Source organism: Sinocyclocheilus anshuiensis, unplaced genomic scaffold (assembly GCF_001515605.1).
Source record: "Sinocyclocheilus anshuiensis isolate Anshui unplaced genomic scaffold, SAMN03320099.WGS_v1.1 scaffold958, whole genome shotgun sequence".
Classification (NCBI taxonomy): domain Eukaryota; kingdom Metazoa; phylum Chordata; class Actinopteri; order Cypriniformes; family Cyprinidae; genus Sinocyclocheilus; species Sinocyclocheilus anshuiensis.
In genome coordinates this window covers 351,455-370,721 of record NW_015539929.1, presented here as the reverse complement: position 1 = coordinate 370,721, position 19,267 = coordinate 351,455, and the positions used below count along the sequence as shown (strand labels likewise).

Here is a 19,267-nt window from a genome sequence, read left to right as displayed (position 1 = left end):
TTAGTACCTTAGTATGGGTAAAATAGGTACAAAGATGTCCCTTCGAGGGTGACTTTGAAGCTGCTGTATCCCTAAAGGCAAACTTTTGCACTATTTTTTGAGAGTGCACAAGTATGACCAGCTACACTAAGAGTTTCGTCTCCTCCCAGGATCTGACGCATGAATAATAAAGTTTGACTCAATGCCCCGAGTGCTTGATCGGGGCATTGGCAGCTGAAAATGGCTCATCACCTGTTGTAGTCGCAGCTGTCTCCAAACACTGCTAGTGAACCCTTCATTTATGTGGGGAATTGAAGTCAAAGACACTTGCATAAAAACTTGCAGACAAAGTATAGAAGAATAGTCTGGGATTGGTAAAACTTGCCGACTCATGAGTCTCCTCAGAGCTTTATGTGTCCTGTCCCGTCGTGACAGCTGCTGTCTAGAATGGCCATCACACTGGGATCCCTTTCTTCACAACTAGGATTGAGGGATGACAGAGGCAGTGGGGGTGGACAAGAGCGGGAGGGTTATATTTAGAACGGCAGGATTAAATAACAGTCCCTTCACTCTGGGAATCTTTTCAGCACTCTGTCCTTTTCCAGCCTGGCCGGTGTGGCGAGCAGACCTGGAGCCACCTTCTCCGCCTTTTCTTCTCTTATCCGTAAATTCCCATCTTGAAACGTAACAGCATGGATCCTAAAGCCATGAAGGAGGAGCTACGGCTGTTCCAGAGCACCTTGCTTCAGGATGGACTGAAGGAACTTCTGAACGAGAACAAGTTTGTTGACTGCACTTTGAAAATCGGCGACCGCTGCTTTCCCTGCCACCGCCTGATCATGGCCGCCTGTAGTCCTTACTTCAGAGAGCTCTTCTTCTCTGAAGACGGCAAGGAGAAGGAAAGCGGCAAGGAAGTGATTCTGGATGACGTTGATCCAAATATCATGGATATGATCATCCAGTATCTGTATTCCGCTGAGATCGATTTGACAGACGACAATGTTCAGGAGATCTTTGCAGTGGCGAACCGATTCCAAATTCCCTCGGTGTTTACAGTATGTGTGAACTATCTCCAGAAGGAGCTGTCGCTGTTTAATTGTCTCGCCGTCTTCAGGCTTGGCCTGGTCCTCGGCGTTCCCAGGCTCGCCATAGCGGCACGCGATTTCATCGCTGACCGATTCGAAACCGTGGCGGCTGAGGACGAGTTCCTTCAGCTGGCACCTCACGAGCTTATGGCTCTGATTGGTGGAGACACGCTTAACGTGGAGAAGGAGGAGGTTGTGTTTGAGTCGGTGATGAAGTGGGTGCACAGCGACAAGGCCAAGCGCGCCAAGAGTCTGGGTGAAGCGTTCGAGTGCATCCGCTTCCGCCTCCTTCCCGAGAGGTACTTCCGGGAGAAAGTTGAGACCGATGACATCATCAAGGCTGATCCAGAACTCTTGAAGAAGCTGCAAGTCATCAAAGAAGCCTTCGGAGGAAAACTCCCCGAGAAGAAACCCAAAGAGAAGAAGGAAGGAGAGGCTGGAGCAGAGGAGGAAGAGGAGCTGCTGCCGGGTTACTTGAACGATAATCGTAGACTGGGGATGTACAGACGAGACCTGATCCTCATGATCAATGACACGGCCGCTGTGGCGTACGACGTGGCCGAGAATGAGTGTTTTCTGGCTGCCATGGCAGAGCAGCTGCCGAAGAACCATGTGAGTCTCTGCACCAAGAAGAACCAGCTCTTTATCGTCGGTGGCCTGTTTGTCGATGAAGACAGCAAAGAGTCTCCTCTGCAGTGCTACTTCTACCAGGTACAAAATGACTTTAAAACTAGGTGCTGGTGTGATGGTAACCACACTAGGTTTCTTAAACTAGCTTTACCAGAAGGGATCTCCATGGTCTTCACCAAGAGGATCATGCTGGTCCACTAGCTAGACCAGGACCAGCATGGAATCTTTATGGTCTTTTCATGGGTCTTTGAACTGAACTTAAACCATACTGTAAGGTATTATGGGAAATTATTTGTCATTTTAAAACTATTCTATCATATCCAGCTGGACAGTATTGCTGCTGATTGGAAGGCAATGCCTCCTATGCCCAGCCCTCGATGCCTGTTCAGTCTGGGGGAATGTGAAAACATGCTGTTCGCCATCGCTGGCAAAGACCTGCAGACCAACGAGTCCCTCGACTCCGTCATGTGTTATGACACTGAGTATGAATTCAAAAGCTTTGTCTATTCAGCTGCTGATTCTGCTCTTCACACTTGACTGCTGGCTCGGATGTGTGGCTTCAATAGTATTTCATGTCATTGCAGAAAGATGAAATGGCACGAGACCAAGAAACTTCCTCTGCGTATTCACGGCCATTCAGTTGTCTCACATAACAACCTGGTGTACTGCATCGGAGGAAAGACAGATGACAAGTAAGAGTATGCTTGTGTGTGTGTGTGTGTGTGTGTGTGTGTGTGTGTGTGCAACTCAGATCAGAGGTGCTCAGGAACATATGGTGTAGTTTGCAGCTGTCTGTGATCCATCAAAGTTCCTCAAAAATCTTCTGTACAATGTGACACTTAAAGGGCTCTTATCATGAGGAACAATGATGTATTCATCTTTTCAGATAAAACAGCTTGATGAAACTTCCTCTTCAGTCCTAAGCATTTATTGGCAGCTATTACTAAACACCAGAAGAACTAGTAAAAAGTAAAGAAAACTTGCCAAACTGTGCACTGTTCTTGTCTGTGTAGCACCTACAGCTCTGCATGTTTGAAACGAGTGGCTTAAGTTTATATTGATATAAATACATAATAGAAAATTATATAATTATACATTGTATACGTAGTTAAAAATGAAGAACAGCCCCTTTTAAGTCTGGAAGTCAGATTGAGGTGAAGCACAAGCTACTACATTTTAAAGAAAGATTACAAAACATTTTTATTTAAAATAACATGAGCCAATGGATTTTTCACAATAACAGCAAGAATGTACTAAAATGTCAGTTTTTATTTCATATTCAACAACATAGTCGACAACATTTGGTGCACTATAAATTATTTGATTAAACAAATCTTAAAGTAAATAAATCTCTTTTCTCTCTCTCACAGCAAAGCTCTCAATAAAATGTTCGTGTACAACCACAAGCAGTCAGAATGGCGAGAACTGGCTGCTATGAAGACGCCCAGAGCGATGTTTGGTGCCTTAGTTCATAAGGGAAAAATCATTGTAACTGGGGGAGTGAATGAAGATGGACTCACAGCTTTATCTGAAACCTACGATTTTGGAACAAACAAGTATGATTTCTCACCAGTGTTATTTATATATTATTAAAGTATTTTTTTAAATATTTTGAACTGGCATTTATTTTTATAGTTTTGGTTTTTATTTTCGTTTAAAAAAAAATTTTATGTGCTTTTTTCATTACTATTTTAAATATTTCTATTTAGTTTCCATTTATTTTTATTTCAATTTTATTAATTTTAGCTTTAGGTTTTATTTATTTTTATTTCACTTTTAGTTTTAGTAACTTATTTTATTTCAGTTAGATGCCAATCTCTAATTTAGTTTTCTCAAGTTTTTCATCTAATATTTTAATATTTTATTTTATTTCAGCTTTATTTCAATTAATGAATTTTTTTAAGTTTTAATTTTAGTTAACAATAACAACTAACAAACAAAATAGATACTATGTAATTTACAGGTTTGCTTGTGATATGAAACAATAATATTGTATCTGTACAGAGATGCACCATTCTAGATGTCGTCTTCCTGCACTTATCCGTCTTTTCTGTCATCTCTTCACTGCTTCTGCATGTAAAAATGAAATATGTATATTGTATTACATTAATATTATTTGCTGTCAGGTGGGACACATTCACAGAGTTCCCTCAGGAGCGCAGCTCGGTGAATCTCGTGAGCACCGGAGGAAACCTCTTTGCCATTGGGGGCTTTGCTATTGTAGAGCTGGAGGACAAAAACATCGGACCTTCTGAGATCACTGATGTGTGGCAGTAAGTCATCCCGATTCTGTGTCCAGCTGGTTCTGAAAAGAAAAAAGATTTAAATTAATTAGTCAAGTTCCAAGAAAGTGCCCAGGAATAGCCAGCATAGAACTGAATGTCAATTTATGTATTGACCTGTTTTCTTTCACAGGTATGAAGAAGACAAAAAGACATGGAGCGGCATGCTGAGAGAGATGCGCTACGCTTCCGGATCTTCCTGCGTTGGTATGCGTCTGAATGCTGCCAGGATGCCCAAACTTTAAATCAAACCCTTTTTTTTTTTTTTTATGTGACCCCCTGTGGTCATGTGACCTTTGACCTCGGCACACAGCTGTCTGTGGTTAATTATATCTAGTCTAAAACGACAAGCCAAGGGAACTAACCCCTTTTCATAAGTGTGAAAAAAAGCTTTTGGGTTCCCTAAAGTGTTTTTCTTTTACATTTTAGACAAACACAGTTAATGTGAAATGTGTTTGTACGTGTGTGAACATGAGCCATTTATCATTTCATGCTATGACAGAACCATGTAAGCAAGAACAGGCGCATTTCTGTATTGTTATTATACTGTAATAAAAATAAACTCTAGTTCTCTACTTCAAAAATACTAGGTTACTTTGTGTATGTGCATTTTTTTGTAAAATAAACATTTTTAAACCATATCAACTTGTGTGTGTGTGTTTTTAGCAGATATATTTCTCTGACTGGCTAGTTACATTATTTTAACTGCAACATTTTTGTATTATTATTTTTTTATTTTTTATTTTCAAGTTTACCTATCACAGTGTCTCCATGCGTCCCAATGGTAACACTTCTTTAATAAATATATCACTATTTGATATTGTTTCTATAACCTTTATTAAATTACCAAAATATATATTCATACAGTGTTTGCGGTCAAACTGTCAGGAGAAACATCTGACTGTCTGCAGGTTGGACAAAGGTGTCCGTCAGACTCCAGCAGACACGTTCTGATACCTGACACCAAAAGATTGTCAGAAACAGCCTGTTTGCTTCTAACTGATCTTTGCTTGATCAGACACTCACATTCATCACAGTAGCTGCTCCTGCAGCAGGGAATCATCACAGCATCGGTCAGCAGATCCTTACAGATCAGACACAGCAGCGCGGCAGGAACCGGATCGGATGAGGATGAGGATGGGGATGAAGGCTCATTCTGGGGTGAGAAGGGCGGCTTCTCTTTCTTCCCAATCGCATAGGCATCGCTAAACAGATCAAACACAACATGATTCAAACAAAAGACTTTAACAAACACTAGAACCTGCAGCAAGGGCAAGTACAGTAAACTCACGCATCCATAACGGGAATGACGTATTTCCCACTGCTGTCCATCATGACTCCCTTTCTGTCAGGATCATTCACCTCCACCAGGAAACTACGAGGAATCCCTGCGCATTTCCGTATGTGTTTATGAGGAGCACAACTTTTGTCCTGTGAATTCATGAATGACATTCAAACTCTGACAGACTGACGGGGAAAAGAGCTCAAGTTCACAGCAGCTGTGATCTCTCAAAGCCCAGTTACCCAAGTGCTCGGGCAGTTTTTAATGTGATGTCCAGGAATCCTACAGCGGAAGCAGATGTAGTTTGGTGGAAGCAGTCCGACCAGCTTCATCGCATCACTGATGAACGTCAGAATCATGAGCATCTCTCATACAGTATATCACAGATTCAGTCACTCTCAATGTCTGAACACTCAGCTGCTGGAATAATAGCACAGACTGGACTGGTACATCACAGCTTTGAGTTTGTCCTCCTCTGATGCATTTGCCTCAGCCAGATTCTCAGGAGAGGGAGAGGGAGATGCTTAATGCAGTAAGTCTCTGTGAGAGATGTTTTACATCAAGTCTTCCAGGTCTGTGTTTATGCATTGCTTTGTGGGTTTTTTCCATCTCTGTCTCCAGGTGAGAAAGGAATTGGTAAGACTACCCAGAAACCCTTGCACTACAAAGGAAGTCTGTTCCACAGGATAGTGAAGGACTTTATGATACAAGGAGGAGACTTCAGTGAAGGTACTGCTGTCTTTTTTTAATCATCTATTTCAGGGGTGGCAAACGTCGGTCCTGGAGAGTTTTGCTTCAACCCTAATCAAACATACCTGAACACGCTAATCAAGGTCTGATGGGTTACTCCACAGATTCAGTCACTCTCAATGTCTGAACACTCAGCTGCTGGAATAATAGCACAGACTGGACTGGTACATCACAGCTTTGAGTTTGTCCTCCTCTGATGCATTTGCCTCAGCCAGATTCTCAGTCTGTTTCACAGGCATTTGCATGTTTTAATGTTTAGCACTGAGACTCAAACCTCCTGGAAGAAGCTGCTTGTGTGTCGCTGTGGCTTCACAGTACATGATATTCAGCACTTATTGTCTTCATTACGACACTTCATATGCAAACACTGAAGTTCATTACAGTGCAGCAGAGTGCATTTCTCATTGTTTTCAATACCTTCAGAAGCAGATCCAGTGAAACTGGTGAAGAATCACCAACCTCTATTCAATTGTTTAACTTAAAGGCAAAAACAAAACAAAAGATAAGCATTTATCCTTATAGAGAATGAGAAGTAACCATGGGAACGGATAGCGTATCCTGCTAATATGGCGGCGCCTTCCCGAAATGCAATGCGGAGTGAAAAGATCGTGACGTAACTCCTCATTCTCTGTATGTTTACGCCTGTAGGTGGCGACGAATTAACGTCTATTTTGCTGAGAAAAAAGAGTGAGGGTAAACAAACTTCCAACAAATGACACAAGATTACGTTTAAAATAATTAAAAAAATTAAAATAATGTGTTTACATATAATGACACTCAAGCGAAACGAAACTCCAAATCCTATTTGATTTTTGTCCGTTTTAAGCATCCGTAGTCTCTAGTTCAGGCGGGTTTCTTGAGGGAGACTGGGTTAATAAATAGAATATAACGTATAATTGTTATTTTATTATAAATAATGTTTTTTTTTTGTTTGTTTTTTTTTTATATAAAGTTCTGTTAGTCACTCTGGTCCTACAAAGGAAGTCTGTTCCACAGGATAGTGAAGGACTTTATGATACAAGGAGGAGACTTCAGTGAAGGTACTGCTGTCTTTTTTTAATCATCTATTTCAGGGGTGGCAAACGTCGGTCCTGGAGAGTTTTGCTTCAACCCTAATCAAACATACCTGAACACGCTAATCAAGGTCTGATGGGTTACTCGGAAGCTGCAGGCAGGTGAGTTTTAATTAGGGTTGGAGCTGAACTCTGCAGGGCTGCGGCTCTCCAGGACTGGAGTTCGCCACCCCTGATCTATATCATATGTGTGATGATATTTGACAGAAATGTTTGCCTTAACAGGAAATGGTAGAGGTGGTGAATCTATATATGGAGGTTTCTTTGAAGGTGAGTGTGCTTTTTTCCCCATATAAGCGTGTGCAAATTAATAAAATATTGCCGGTTTTTTTTTTTTAGATTAAAAGTTCCAGAGTAATTGTTTCAAGTCATTTTCTTGAGATGAATCTTTATTCACTTGATTGACCAGGTTCATAAATCAGACTAAATTAAAATGCTTATATCTAGTAATATATCAAAAATGACTTCAAGGGTCAACGTGAAACAGTTTCTACATTTCAGTCAGTGTTATTTTAGTATTATTTATAGGTATTCATTGTATTCATTAAAGTTTTGACTTGGCTTGTATTTCTGTATAATTTGTTTTTGCTTTAAGTTTTTTTTATTTACTTTTATTTGTATTATTTTTGGATTTTTATTTCTATTTAGCTTTAATTTTTGTTTAGGTAATTTTAGAGCTAGTTCCATGGCAACATTTCTAATTTAATCTCTTTCAGTGTAGGTTCATCTAAATATTTATATTTTATTTAGGTGTATTCAAGCACTTTTTAGTAGTTTTAGTTATCAATAACAACAGTGATTTCAATATTCTAACATTTTCTTTGTCTAGATGAGAGCTTCTCAATGAAACATACCAAGGATTTCCTTCTGTCGATGGCAAACAGAGGGAAAGACACCAATGGCTCACAGTTCTTTATGTGAGTCCAGCATACGTGCTTCTAATGGATTGTACCGCCCTCTTTGAAAATGGACGATGATCTGCGACTATCATTTTCTTTTTTGCAGCCTTGATGTAGAATAGATGTCTGTGTCCTAGGGCTGGACAGTAATTCAATATCAATATGTATCGCGATGTAATTCTTTTCAATAACGGTGATATGATTTTTAAACACATTTCCGATATTTCGATATACATTACCAGTTTCCCATGCATTGATTTATTTGTGGCGTTTGACTTCGTTGAATAAACATTAGCACTGCACATTTCAAAATCATAACATGGCGCGGGTGTTTTATATGAATGTATCTCTGAAGGAACCGACTGTCTTCAGAAAAGTTTCGATGACATTTTCATTTTATCTGATAAAGTAGCGTTCATGAGCGGAGCTGCTTTGATTACAGCCGTTACTGGAGAAACCGCAATTAACGTGGGACCCCCCCCGCCATAAAACAAGAAGAAGAAGAAGAAGAAGAAGAAGAAGAAGAAGTTCAGGCGGGTTATGTTTTTACCCAGAATGCACCGCTGATCGTCACGGCGCCATCTTCATAGACCTGCGCGCTGAGGACACGAGAACGACAGTCAATGTTGTTAATGTTCTGGTTAATTTTGGTAGCATTTGTTTAACTTGGATCAAACATGTAAGTTATACTTCCTGTCAAATATATAAATAAAACCTTTCAGTATGATTTGTACAAAGGAAAGATCGAGATGGAACTCTCAATATACTCTGTAATGGACACATGTAGCACGTTAGCATGCTAGTCATTCAATCATTAAAAGGCAAAACGCTGCGCTTTTTGTGCGGGTATGAGCAAATCTAATTACCCGGTTTTCTAAAGCTAAGTAGATAAATATACAGTTTAAACAAATTGGGATACACAAGGTGTGCTGCTGTTGGTGATTTCACGTGTGTTTTAGCACAAGCTGAGTGCAGTGAGACTCAGAAACACATGCAGCAGCATGAAAAATAAACATTTGAATGTCGTTTTATTCTGAAGTTATTTATAATCTCGAAGGTCACACAAAAAACATAGACTTATGAGACATGTTCATGGCCGTAATGTGTTATTCTGCTGATAGGGAAAGTGCCGACACTGACATTGACGCTTAATTAGAGTATGCTAAAAAAAAAATGGCATTAACAGCTATTGACATGAAGGAAGAGGACTTGCTGCATGAGCAATATGAAATACTAATGCTCTATGTGGTGAATTTTTCAAAATATGTCAAACATGTCCAAGTTATAATTCTCAACAAAACCAAAATGTGTTGCCCGTCATGGAGTCTGTTAGTTTGTGTAATAGTGTTGTTACATTAGTGAAACAGGTTTTGATGGTGTGCTCAGTCTGTAAGCTCAGATGTGTTGCTGTAATAGTGTTTGTTGTGTTTTGTGCCTGCAGTGCGATGGGGGTGAAGGCGCAGCGTCCTCGCTGTTTCTTTGACATTGGCATCAGTAATGTGCCAGGTGAGACTATGCACAGCTACTCCTCAGTACCTGAATGGGATACGTTTTCCTTTTTGAAAATGTGGGATGTATTTCCCTGTATAATATTTTTCTCCCGCTGGTTTTCCTTGCTGCAGCGGGCCGAGTGGTCATGGAGCTTTTCTCGGATGCGTGTCCCAATCGATATCGGAATTATATCGTATCGACCGAAATTAAGAAATATATCGTGATATAAATTTTGGCCATATCGTCCAGCCCTACTATGTCCTCAGTGCATTGGTTTGGTCTTGAACTAGATATGAACTGCAAATGATAATGTCTCAGATCGATTTATGGTGTGCATTAATCACTGTTTTTGTGTTCGTTAGATTTATATTTACATTCTGCCTCACTGTTTTGTGTCCCTGACCATAGAACTACAAAACCAACTGCTCACTTGGACGGGTAAGTGTGCAGCACAATGTGTTTATCAATATTTGATAAACAAACTGCTAGGTAACATATATCTTATGCAGTGTTTAACAGGTTTTGTTGCTTTTTTCCACAGAATTCATGTGGTGTTTGGTCAGGTGATCTCCGGCCAGGAGGTGATCCGGATGATCGAGAGTCAGAAGACAGATGCCAACAGCCGACCCTACGCCGAGGTCAAAGTGCTCAACTGTGGGGAACTTGTTCCAAAATCTAAAGGTGATATTGCATATTTTCTTTTCTCATGTTTAAGGCTAGAAATGTTTAGATGTTTTGTTATTAGCTTTACATTATATTTTTGTGTACTTGTGTATAAAAATGCTTCTGGTCTAAGTAGGCTGTCCCTATGAAATCAGTTTTATTTTTTTCCTAATTCATTTAAAAACAAAAACATTTTCTAGATTCTGTATGTTTTTCCTGTTATAATTTTAAATATTCTGTTTTAATGGTCAAGTAAAATTGTATTAATCAAAAAGCATAATTAAACTAATTAAGCTTAGACAATTTAACAAAAATTATATGAAAATTTAAATAATGAATATGTATACACATGCAATTTTTATATTTGATGCAAATTTATTATCAAAAAAAGTGGTAATCAAATGAAGGCATAAAGCATTGTGCCATCCAAAAGTTTTAGATCTAGTCACGGTTCTTCCATCTCATTCATTTTGTGGTGACTTCTACACAAAAGCATTCAGAGTCACTGTCAGTTCATTAAGAATTGACAGAATAACTTATTATTTAATAAGTGAGTACAATCAATGCACATCAATTGTGATCAAACTGTCCAGTGTTATGGATGTCAGTATTTAATGGTCACTATTGGCTCATTTCCACTGAGCGGTACGGGTCAGTACAGTACAGTACAATTCGATTCGGGACCGAACACCCTGATCCAGCTTGCGTTTCCACCGCCAACAGTACCCTTACTTGATAGGCGTGGTGTATGCCGGAAAGTAGCAGTCGACGATAAAGCGCGACAATAGCCGTTTCTCAATATGACATAAAGCACATCTCTAAGACTCAGTTTTAATGAACAATAACAGCCATTATGAAAGTATAAGACAAAAGCAAACAATTCAGTCAAACGTATGCTACAAAGTCAGCGCTGTACTACGGTGAAGTTCAAAATAAATATATAAAGTTAAACATAACTTTGTGCTCAGCCAAAACAATATGACCAGGAACAAATAATAGATTCATGAGACCACGAATGTCTTGTTAAATTTACCCAAAACGAATTGTATCTCATGTTTAATCACTACAGAGACATCAGAGCCAGCGGCAAATGTCGGAAGGACTAGCCGAGCTAAGGCTGCTCTATGCGGATACATGAGCACTGAGCGCCCGCTGATCGCCTGGAGCTCCGAAATCGGCATGGCAAATTTTCAAATAGGCACTTTCTTTATAAACAAACAGCAGATTTTAGTTTTAAACAACTACATTCTCGCCTGAAAAACTCTTAAAACTACATTTCATGACACAATAACAGTAATATTTTGAAAATTATGTGGGTTTTTGGGCAATGACGTTTCACAAGTCCACAAAAACGCATATTTTGAAACGGCTATTGTCTGAGTGAAAATGCAAAATTATAAAATACACTGTTTTATTTTTTTGTTTGCACACTCTGATGTAAATAAGCCCAACACTTATGGACAGCAGAGCGGAACGAGTGAAGGAGAAGCTTTATCCACTTGTAGCACGCAAAAGTGACGATTCTAGTCAACCAATCAACGTTATGAAGTGAGTTTGGCTCCACCCTTTTGGTGGAAAAACGTGGTACGGTTCACTATTTTGGTACCATTCCCAACTTCTGACAATGAAAACGGACATAATTGCGTACCGTACTTTACTGAACCGTACCGCTCAGTGGAAATGAGCCATATGATTACTTGTTACTATCTTGAGAAAAGACTGGATGTTAATCATTCATGCAGAATGTTCCTGTAAACTTTTATTAATAATAAATTACGATTGGCAGTGCAAAAATAGCATCTCAAAGAGATCACACTTAAATTTAATCTTGGTTTAATCTTACTGACGCATTTTTTTCAGTCAAATTGTGATACTGTGTTCTAAAGTATTGCTTCAACTTCTGTCATCCAGCAAAGAAAGAAAAGAAGCATCAGTCATCCAGCGAGAGTGACAACGACTCTTCCTCAGACAGCTCGTCAGAGTCAGAGGAATCAGAGAAGGAGAAGAAACGACGGAAGAAACATAAGAAGGAACACAAGAAAAAGAAAGAACAGAAACACAAGAAGAAAGACAAGAAAGGGTGCAGTTGCCCTTTTATGATGGGAGTCTTTCACCCTACAGCAACGCTTATATAAAATGCTTCAAAATTTGAAGTATTTACTTTCCATGTGTTGAGCACATCATTACTAAAAGCTCCACACAGTACCAAAATGATCACAGACATAATAAGCATTCTTTAAATTTAAACAATTAAAATTTATTCATAACAATATCTGAAATAATTTTGCCAGCCAATCGTTTTTACATTTTTTTTTTTTGTACAAACCATGTTCATTCTTGCTGAAAGTGGTTTTTAATGTAGTAAGAATTTTAACATGTCTTTTTCTGTAGGTCTGATGAGGAAGAGGCTGATCCCCAACCCGTGTCGACCATCCGCCCAGAGGAAGTCCCGGCTATTCCAGAAAACCGCTTCCTAATGAGGCGAAGCCCCCAGAAGGCCAACGAAGAGGAGCAGGGCAAAGAAAAGCAAAAGGAGGACTCTGGGAAAGACAGAGAAAGAGACAGGGAGAGAGAGAGGGAAAGGGACAGGTAGAATGTGATATGTTGATACTTCATTCAGTAATGATGTGGAGGATCATTTGTTGTACAGACATGGATGAAATGCTTATGTTGTGAGATTTTTATATTTTGCTCGTAACTTGTAAATTATATTCCAGACCCATGGTGAACTCGCGTCCGAACCGCACGAGACTGGTGATGACCAGGTCAGGGCGCAGAATTAAAGGAAGAGGACCGAGGGTGAGAGAATAAATATGACTTGCTTTGAAAGGCAGATCATGAGAGTTAAATGTGAATTCACTCAAAAACTTTGGGCTCGGTAAGATTTCGGAAAGACGTCTCTTATGCTTAGCAAGGCTGCATTTATTTGATCAAAAATGCAGTTAAAACCGTAATATTGTGAAATATTTTAACATTTAAAAAAAAAAAAAAATTATATTTTAATACATGTATTTATTCCTGTGAATAAAGTACTCCAGTCTTCAGTGTCACATGATCCTTCACACATCTTAATATGCTGATTTGCTGCTCAAGAAACATTTCTGAATATTATCAACGTTAAAAACAGTTTATATAATAAACTATTTCATGTCAACCAGTTTATATAAATTAAATTTAGTATAATTTTTTGTGGAAACCATGATGCACCATGAAGTTCAAAAGAATAGCATTAATTTAAAAATAGAATTAAAAAAAAAAATGTATATTATAAACGTCTTTACTGTTAACTCTGGTCAATTTCACGCATCCTTTCTGGATAAAAAGAAAAAAGAACTGATCCCAAACTTTTGAACAATCCATGTTTTGTTTTACATATATCTTTTTTTTATTCATTTTAGTGAATAAAATTAAAGCTCATTTTTATTATTATTATTATTTTATTTTTTCCTGTAGCGTTACCGGACACCATCTAGATCTCGCTCGCGGTCATGGGATCGGTTTCGCCGCAGTGAGACACCTCCACACTGGAGGCAGGAAATGCAAAGGACACAGAAAGCTAAAGCAAACATAGCCGCCACCCAGGATCGATGGATCAAAGGGGACAAGTATGTGCAATTTTTACAGTGCACACAGATATTGCATCCAGGATTCATGCAATGAGTTCATAAACTTGTTCACTCAAAAGTAAAATTTTGTTTTCTTGCCCTTGTGCTATTCCAAAACGTTACTTGCACTCAAAGAGTTATCTATATTATATAATTTATAAAAATATATATTTATTATTCTTACTTGGAAAATAAATCTTTTATGTGTGTGTGTGTTTTTTTTTGTTTTTTTTCCAGAGGTGATCTGTCAGAGGAAAAGACCCAAGCCACTGAGCCAGCCAGCGAGAACACAGCTGCAGGACAAGAAGAAGCAAAAAAGAACTCTGAACGAGAAAAGAGAGATGCAAAGCGGGACAAATCACGCAGTCCCTCCAGAGGAAGAGACAGGAAGAGGGACAAACATCGCTCCAAAAGCAGAGATAGGGATGCATGGAAAAAGGCCGATGCTGATGCAGAAAAGAAAAAAGCTCGCAGCCGGAGCAAGAGCAAAGAAAAGAAGAGAGAAAAGGAAAAGCACAGTAAAGCGGATGACAAACGGGGACGCTCAAGCAGCAAAGACAGGAAAGAGAAAGATGCCAAAGAGCGTGACAAGGAGGGCGAGCAAAAGGACAGAAGCAAAGAAAGGAGCAAACAACATTCAGAAGGGAATGACAAGGAAAAGTCAAAAGAGGTGGAAAAGAAGAAGAATGGAGAGCAGCGACGTGACCGATCTAGAAGCAGAGAAAAGGGTCGTGACGGGTCACGGAGGTCCCGGTCCAGAGGCCGCGACAAGTGTGGCCAATCACGCGACCGAGGCTGTGACAGACGCCACAGCAGCAGCCGGGACAGAAGATCATCTCGCCGGTCGAGAAGCAGAGAGCGAGACAGACGAGACCGCAGGAGAGACGCAGAAGACCGAAACAAGAGGAAGAGTGCAGAGTCAAAGAGCAGAGGACGAGACAGGAACTCCAAAGAGCGATCCTCCCAGAGACCGAGAAGCCGAGAGCGAGATGATCGACAGAGCGGCAGGAAGAGGAAAGAAAAGAGTGAGAGTGGAAGCAGCGATTCTGAGAGCGATGCTGATAAACAGAAGAAAAGAAAAAGGAGCGAGAGTCCGAAATCTAAAGAGAGAGCGAAGGACAAATCTAAAAGTCCAAGCAAAGATGCGAAGAAAAAGGACTCCTCTTCCAGTGACGGCGACTGAGAGACTGCATGTACCACTCCATTTTTTGTTTTCATTTTCCCCATCAATGACTTGCTGTACAACGTTGGATACAAAGAGACATATTTTAGTCATTGTGTGAAACAGACATGCCCCTCTATGACTGATACGGATCACAATGTCCTAATTTGTTTCAGTTGAATCGGTTATATTTGTCCTGCTTTTATCTGACATTTGTTTTCATTTTCTTGCCCATATCCTGACATAAGCGTTTAGTGAAAATGGTTGCTTAATTGTTTTTCTGTCCAATCTGAGCTGTTTTTTAAAATGGGTTTGTTGGGGACATGTTCGCATACATTGGAGTTTTGTAAGGGCTTTATGTTTGTAACGAGATGACAATGTTAGCTTCTGTTGAATTTGACAAATAAAAATTGATACTGAACCTGTGAACTTCACTTTCAGTGGTCCTGTTTATTGAAGACTCTTCCCAACTTTCTTCAAGTGCAATTAGGAATTAAGGATGCAGAATTTATTGGTAGAGATTTTTTTCATTCTATTTTCCTTTCATTTATCTGTATTTAGTTGATCTGAAAATCTGAATTTGATTTTTGTTTTGTATCTAATTTTTTATAACTAATTTTAGGTCTACCATTGTGCATTCATATTAGCATTTCTTTATTTTATCATAAATGTTTTAGAAAGAGATCTTCAAAATCCTGACTGCAAACCTTTAATATGTCAAAAGGAAACAACACATTGGAACCTGGCTTTATCCAATGTTCAGATTTCTCTTCTGGAAATGTATGAAAATTAGCGCATGTTTAATGAAATAACGCCTCATTTCCACATTTAAACATTTTTCAGAAAACGTAATACATTAATGTCTTAATCTACTGATTAATCAGCTAAGTTACCACGTGATTTTTTTTTTTTTTTTTATATATTCAAGTTTGAAATTAGTGTTTCAGTCATAAATTGTGCGTTATTTCATACCTTTATGACTACTATTCTAAAATATTTACTAACACTATATTTTAAGTAAGACAACTCCGTTCTCATTCAGAATACATTGATTCACTTCTTTGAATGAAACAGAAAGCAAGCAAGAACGAACGACCCAAGCTCTTACGATTGTAGTGACCAATCAGAGCCTACCAATTCGTTTGAGTGACGTGAGTGGCAGCCAATCAGAGACGAGCCGTGGCTTGCGGGGCAGTGACTAATCATGCTTTGTGATGTAGGCAAGTGTCGGTCTCAGAATCGCTAACGAAATCGAGTAATTCACTCAGGCTGCCGCTTCAGGTCAGTATATATTTGATTTGCTTACATGCATCTCGTTATTTGACTTTCCGAGACAGATGTGTCGAATACTGAACATCTTTTTGTCGCTCATTATGTCAATACTTTGTTTTTGTGTCATTTCCAGCGCAGAATGAAGACCTTAGTAGTGTTCGACTTCGATCACACTATAGTGGATGACAACAGCGACACATGGGTGATCCGCTCCACTCCCGAGCAGACGTTACCGGATTGGCTGAAGAAGTCGTACCAGAAAGGCCTCTGGACCGAGTATATGGGTCGAGTCTTGACCTACATCGGAGAGCAGTCTGTCCAGCCGGAGCACATGCGCGCGGTCATGGAGAGCATCCCGTTCACCGACGGCATGATCGAGCTCCTGACCTTCATATCTGAGAACAAGAAAGACATCGACTGCATCATAATCTCCGATTCCAACAGTATCTTCATAGACTGGGTTTTGCATGCATCAGGGGTGAAGGCTGCTGTAGATGACGTCTTCACCAACCCTGCCAGCATCGATGCGCGCGGCTATATGAGCGTGCGCTGCTTTCAAGCGCATGACTGTCAGCAATGTCCCGTAAACATGTGCAAGAGGAGGGTGCTGCGTGATTTCAGAGAGAAGCAAGCTAAGGCTGATGTGCATTATGAGAGGATTTGCTATATAGGAGATGGAGGAAATGACTTTTGCCCCGTTCGAGAATTGAAAGAAGGGGATATTGCAATGCCTAGGAAAGGATTCACCCTAGAGAAACGGTTGCGCAAAGCCATTTCAGAGGATTCAGACGCACTGCATGCGAAAATCATGCCATGGACTAGTGGCAATGAAATCCTCAGGGAATTAACAGCTCTGATTGAGTAATATATTATTATAGACAATATTGTGACAAACTACAGACTCACTGAACTAATAGAATATCACATGTTTATTCTGCACTAAATGCATCATGTGCATCCTATTATAGCTCATTTCCCCCTTAATCTACTTGATAAACTAATTTGGGCATGGTGTAATGTCTGTCAGAATTAAGTTTATGTTTTGGTTTCATTGCACATTTTAAAATGTAATGTTTTTAACAGTTTTACATATCATTGTTTTGACAGTGATTTTAATCCTTTTGAGATTTAAATAATAAAATAAGCTCACCGTCTGAATTTATTTAACAATAATTTAACAGTTTGAGGTGCTTAATATTTAATCCACCGAGGTTTGCTGCAGAACATTAAAATGAACAAATGTAAATGCTGGCGAAATATTTATTCTAAAATCTGCATGATGAAAATCCTATCTATAATTCTATGCCGATGAATACCATTATTGTCATGTTGTAAGAAGTAAAGCAGCATGACTGTGACCCTAATCTTTAACACTGCAGTTTGGAAATGAAAATAGTTTAACATTTCAATGCAGAAGATATAAAACAAACCATATTATTATTATTAGAAACCCTAATCTGCATGTTAGTACCATATTTGCATAAATACAGTGGACGGGTTTTATTTTAGGGTTATTTTACTATATTTTATTTCTATTTTTAAGTTTATATATTACAAATAAATATAATAAATTAATTAAATAATATCATTTAAAAAATGTTGTTGTTATTATTAACGAAACACTTAAATGTTTTATTTATTTTCGGATTTTCATTGTGGTGTCAGACTTTTGGACCCCACTATATTTCAGTCATGTTTCGAAAGCCAGCCGGGTCATAGTAACTCGTGCTCGAGTCCTGATAACAGCATTTTGGGGTCAGACGTGTCGCTCTTGACTTTAGATAAGCAGTGTTGTGAATGTTTGTTCCTGAATGAGCTTGAATTTTACATGTGTATTATAAATGCAGCCTGATTCTTGATTCAGAGTGTTGTATTCAAAGCAGAGATGAATGGAGAACAGGGACTCTATATTGGCTTATAAATAAACAAAGTTTGCATGTCAGAAAAGTTCGTTAATATGACCGGAGCGGAGACCTTGTTCCTGTTAGCATTTACAACTAATCTTGTGTCCTTTGTACTTGTTACACACAGGCCATGCACATGTTTAGTGTCTGATTATAAAGGAATAAATTACCCAGTCTAAGTTATGGCTTGCCTTTTGCTTCTTTGAATAAATGATTGTATCGGAATGGAGGTTAAACTAAGCCTAGATAGCAGCCATGACTTAAAGGGGTCATATGATGCGATTTCAATTTTTCCTTTCTCTTTGGAGTGTTACAAGCTCTTGGTGCATAAAGAAGATCTGTAAAGTTGCAAAGACTAAAGTCTCAAATCCAAAGAGATATTCTTTATAAAAGTTAAGAGTCAGCCACGCCTACCTAAAACGCCTCGTTCTAACACGCCCCACATGTCTACATCACGATGTGGGAAGATTTGCATAACGCCGCCCAAATGTTCACGCAAAGAAAGAAGGCATAACTTTTATTCTCGCTGTAGTATTGTTGCTGCCGCCATGTCGTGAAGACGCTGTGTGTTTCGTTGTGAAAGCGAAACTACTTTGTTTGGTCTTCCAAAAGAGGACGATATCCGCTTCGTCATGCCTGGAGCTGATCTGTGCTGGTCGCTGAGGAAATACTTCAACTTTGCGCTGTGGATCGCCGGATCGGCTTTCACCGTGGACGAAGCGGAGTCCAGCCCGGGGTCGTCACATGTGGTTGCCGCAGGTATCACAATATGGTAAGGGGCGTAACATTTCCGTCATACGCTTGAGGAATTCGGCCAATCACAACGCACTGGATAGCTGGCCAATCACAGCACACCTCGCTTTTTCAGACTGATGAGCTTTGTCAAAATCGACGTGTTTCAGAAAGGCTCATAGAGGAGAAACAATAATGTACAGTATGTGGAAAATAATGTGTTTTTTGAACCTTAGACCGCATAAACACATCTCATTACACCAAATACACAAAATAATGTTCTTTTTAGCAGCATCATATGACCCCTTTAATTAGTCCAGCACACAGAGTCCAGCTGCACAAACCTCTAAAACCATTAGTAATAATTATAGGTTATATGATGTGTTTTCTTGTACAGCCGGCTTCTTGCTTTTGTTAGGGATTAAAAAATAATATTCAATAAAACAAGAGAAGATAAT

The 19,267-nt window shown here is 39.2% G+C and overlaps 4 protein-coding genes and 1 long non-coding RNA gene across 6 annotated transcripts; 4 read left to right on the top strand and 1 right to left on the bottom strand.

Annotated features, from left to right (window-relative positions):
• The first annotated feature begins 567 nt into the window (after positions 1-567).
• klhl41b (kelch-like family member 41b) lies at positions 568-4,353 on the top strand. Its single transcript, XM_016483909.1, has 6 exons — positions 568-1,775; positions 2,019-2,176; positions 2,279-2,386; positions 3,065-3,250; positions 3,821-3,967; positions 4,110-4,353. The coding sequence occupies exons 1-6, from the start codon at positions 672-674 to the stop codon at positions 4,219-4,221; spliced, it is 1,815 nt and encodes a 604-aa protein (XP_016339395.1). The 5' UTR covers positions 568-671; the 3' UTR covers positions 4,222-4,353.
• A 482-nt stretch (positions 4,354-4,835) lies between these two features.
• On the bottom strand, positions 4,836-5,445 carry LOC107686778 (E3 ubiquitin-protein ligase RBBP6-like). Its single transcript, XM_016483896.1, has 3 exons — positions 5,268-5,445; positions 5,003-5,181; positions 4,836-4,933 (listed from the first exon to the last, which is right to left on the bottom strand). Exons 1-3 carry the CDS (start codon positions 5,426-5,428, stop codon positions 4,836-4,838), a joined length of 438 nt encoding a protein of 145 aa, XP_016339382.1. The 5' UTR covers positions 5,429-5,445.
• Positions 5,446-5,909: 464 nt separating this feature from the next.
• ppig (peptidylprolyl isomerase G (cyclophilin G)) lies at positions 5,910-15,335 on the top strand. Its single transcript, XM_016483869.1, has 11 exons — positions 5,910-5,927; positions 6,989-7,048; positions 7,307-7,351; positions 7,911-7,998; positions 9,880-9,909; positions 10,013-10,152; positions 12,046-12,214; positions 12,526-12,723; positions 12,852-12,933; positions 13,588-13,739; positions 13,977-15,335. The coding sequence occupies exons 2-11, from the start codon at positions 7,021-7,023 to the stop codon at positions 14,920-14,922; spliced, it is 1,878 nt and encodes a 625-aa protein (XP_016339355.1). The 5' UTR covers positions 5,910-5,927; positions 6,989-7,020; the 3' UTR covers positions 14,923-15,335.
• On the top strand, positions 8,495-9,657 carry LOC107686761 (uncharacterized). The gene is made up of 3 exons (XR_001634068.1): positions 8,495-8,659; positions 9,422-9,486; positions 9,603-9,657. It is a non-coding gene; the product is annotated as an uncharacterized LOC107686761 (long non-coding RNA).
• A 754-nt stretch (positions 15,336-16,089) lies between the features above and the next one.
• On the top strand, positions 16,090-17,665 carry phospho2 (phosphatase, orphan 2). Of its 2 annotated transcripts, none has more exons than XM_016483908.1 (2): positions 16,090-16,182; positions 16,312-17,665. In XM_016483908.1, exon 2 carries the CDS (start codon positions 16,313-16,315, stop codon positions 17,036-17,038), a length of 726 nt encoding a protein of 241 aa, XP_016339394.1. In that variant the 5' UTR covers positions 16,090-16,182; position 16,312; the 3' UTR covers positions 17,039-17,665. The 2 variants fall into 2 exon arrangements, with proteins under 2 accessions (XP_016339394.1, XP_016339393.1); XM_016483907.1 differs by having other exon boundaries at positions 16,307-17,665.
• Positions 17,666-19,267: the final 1,602 nt, after the last annotated feature.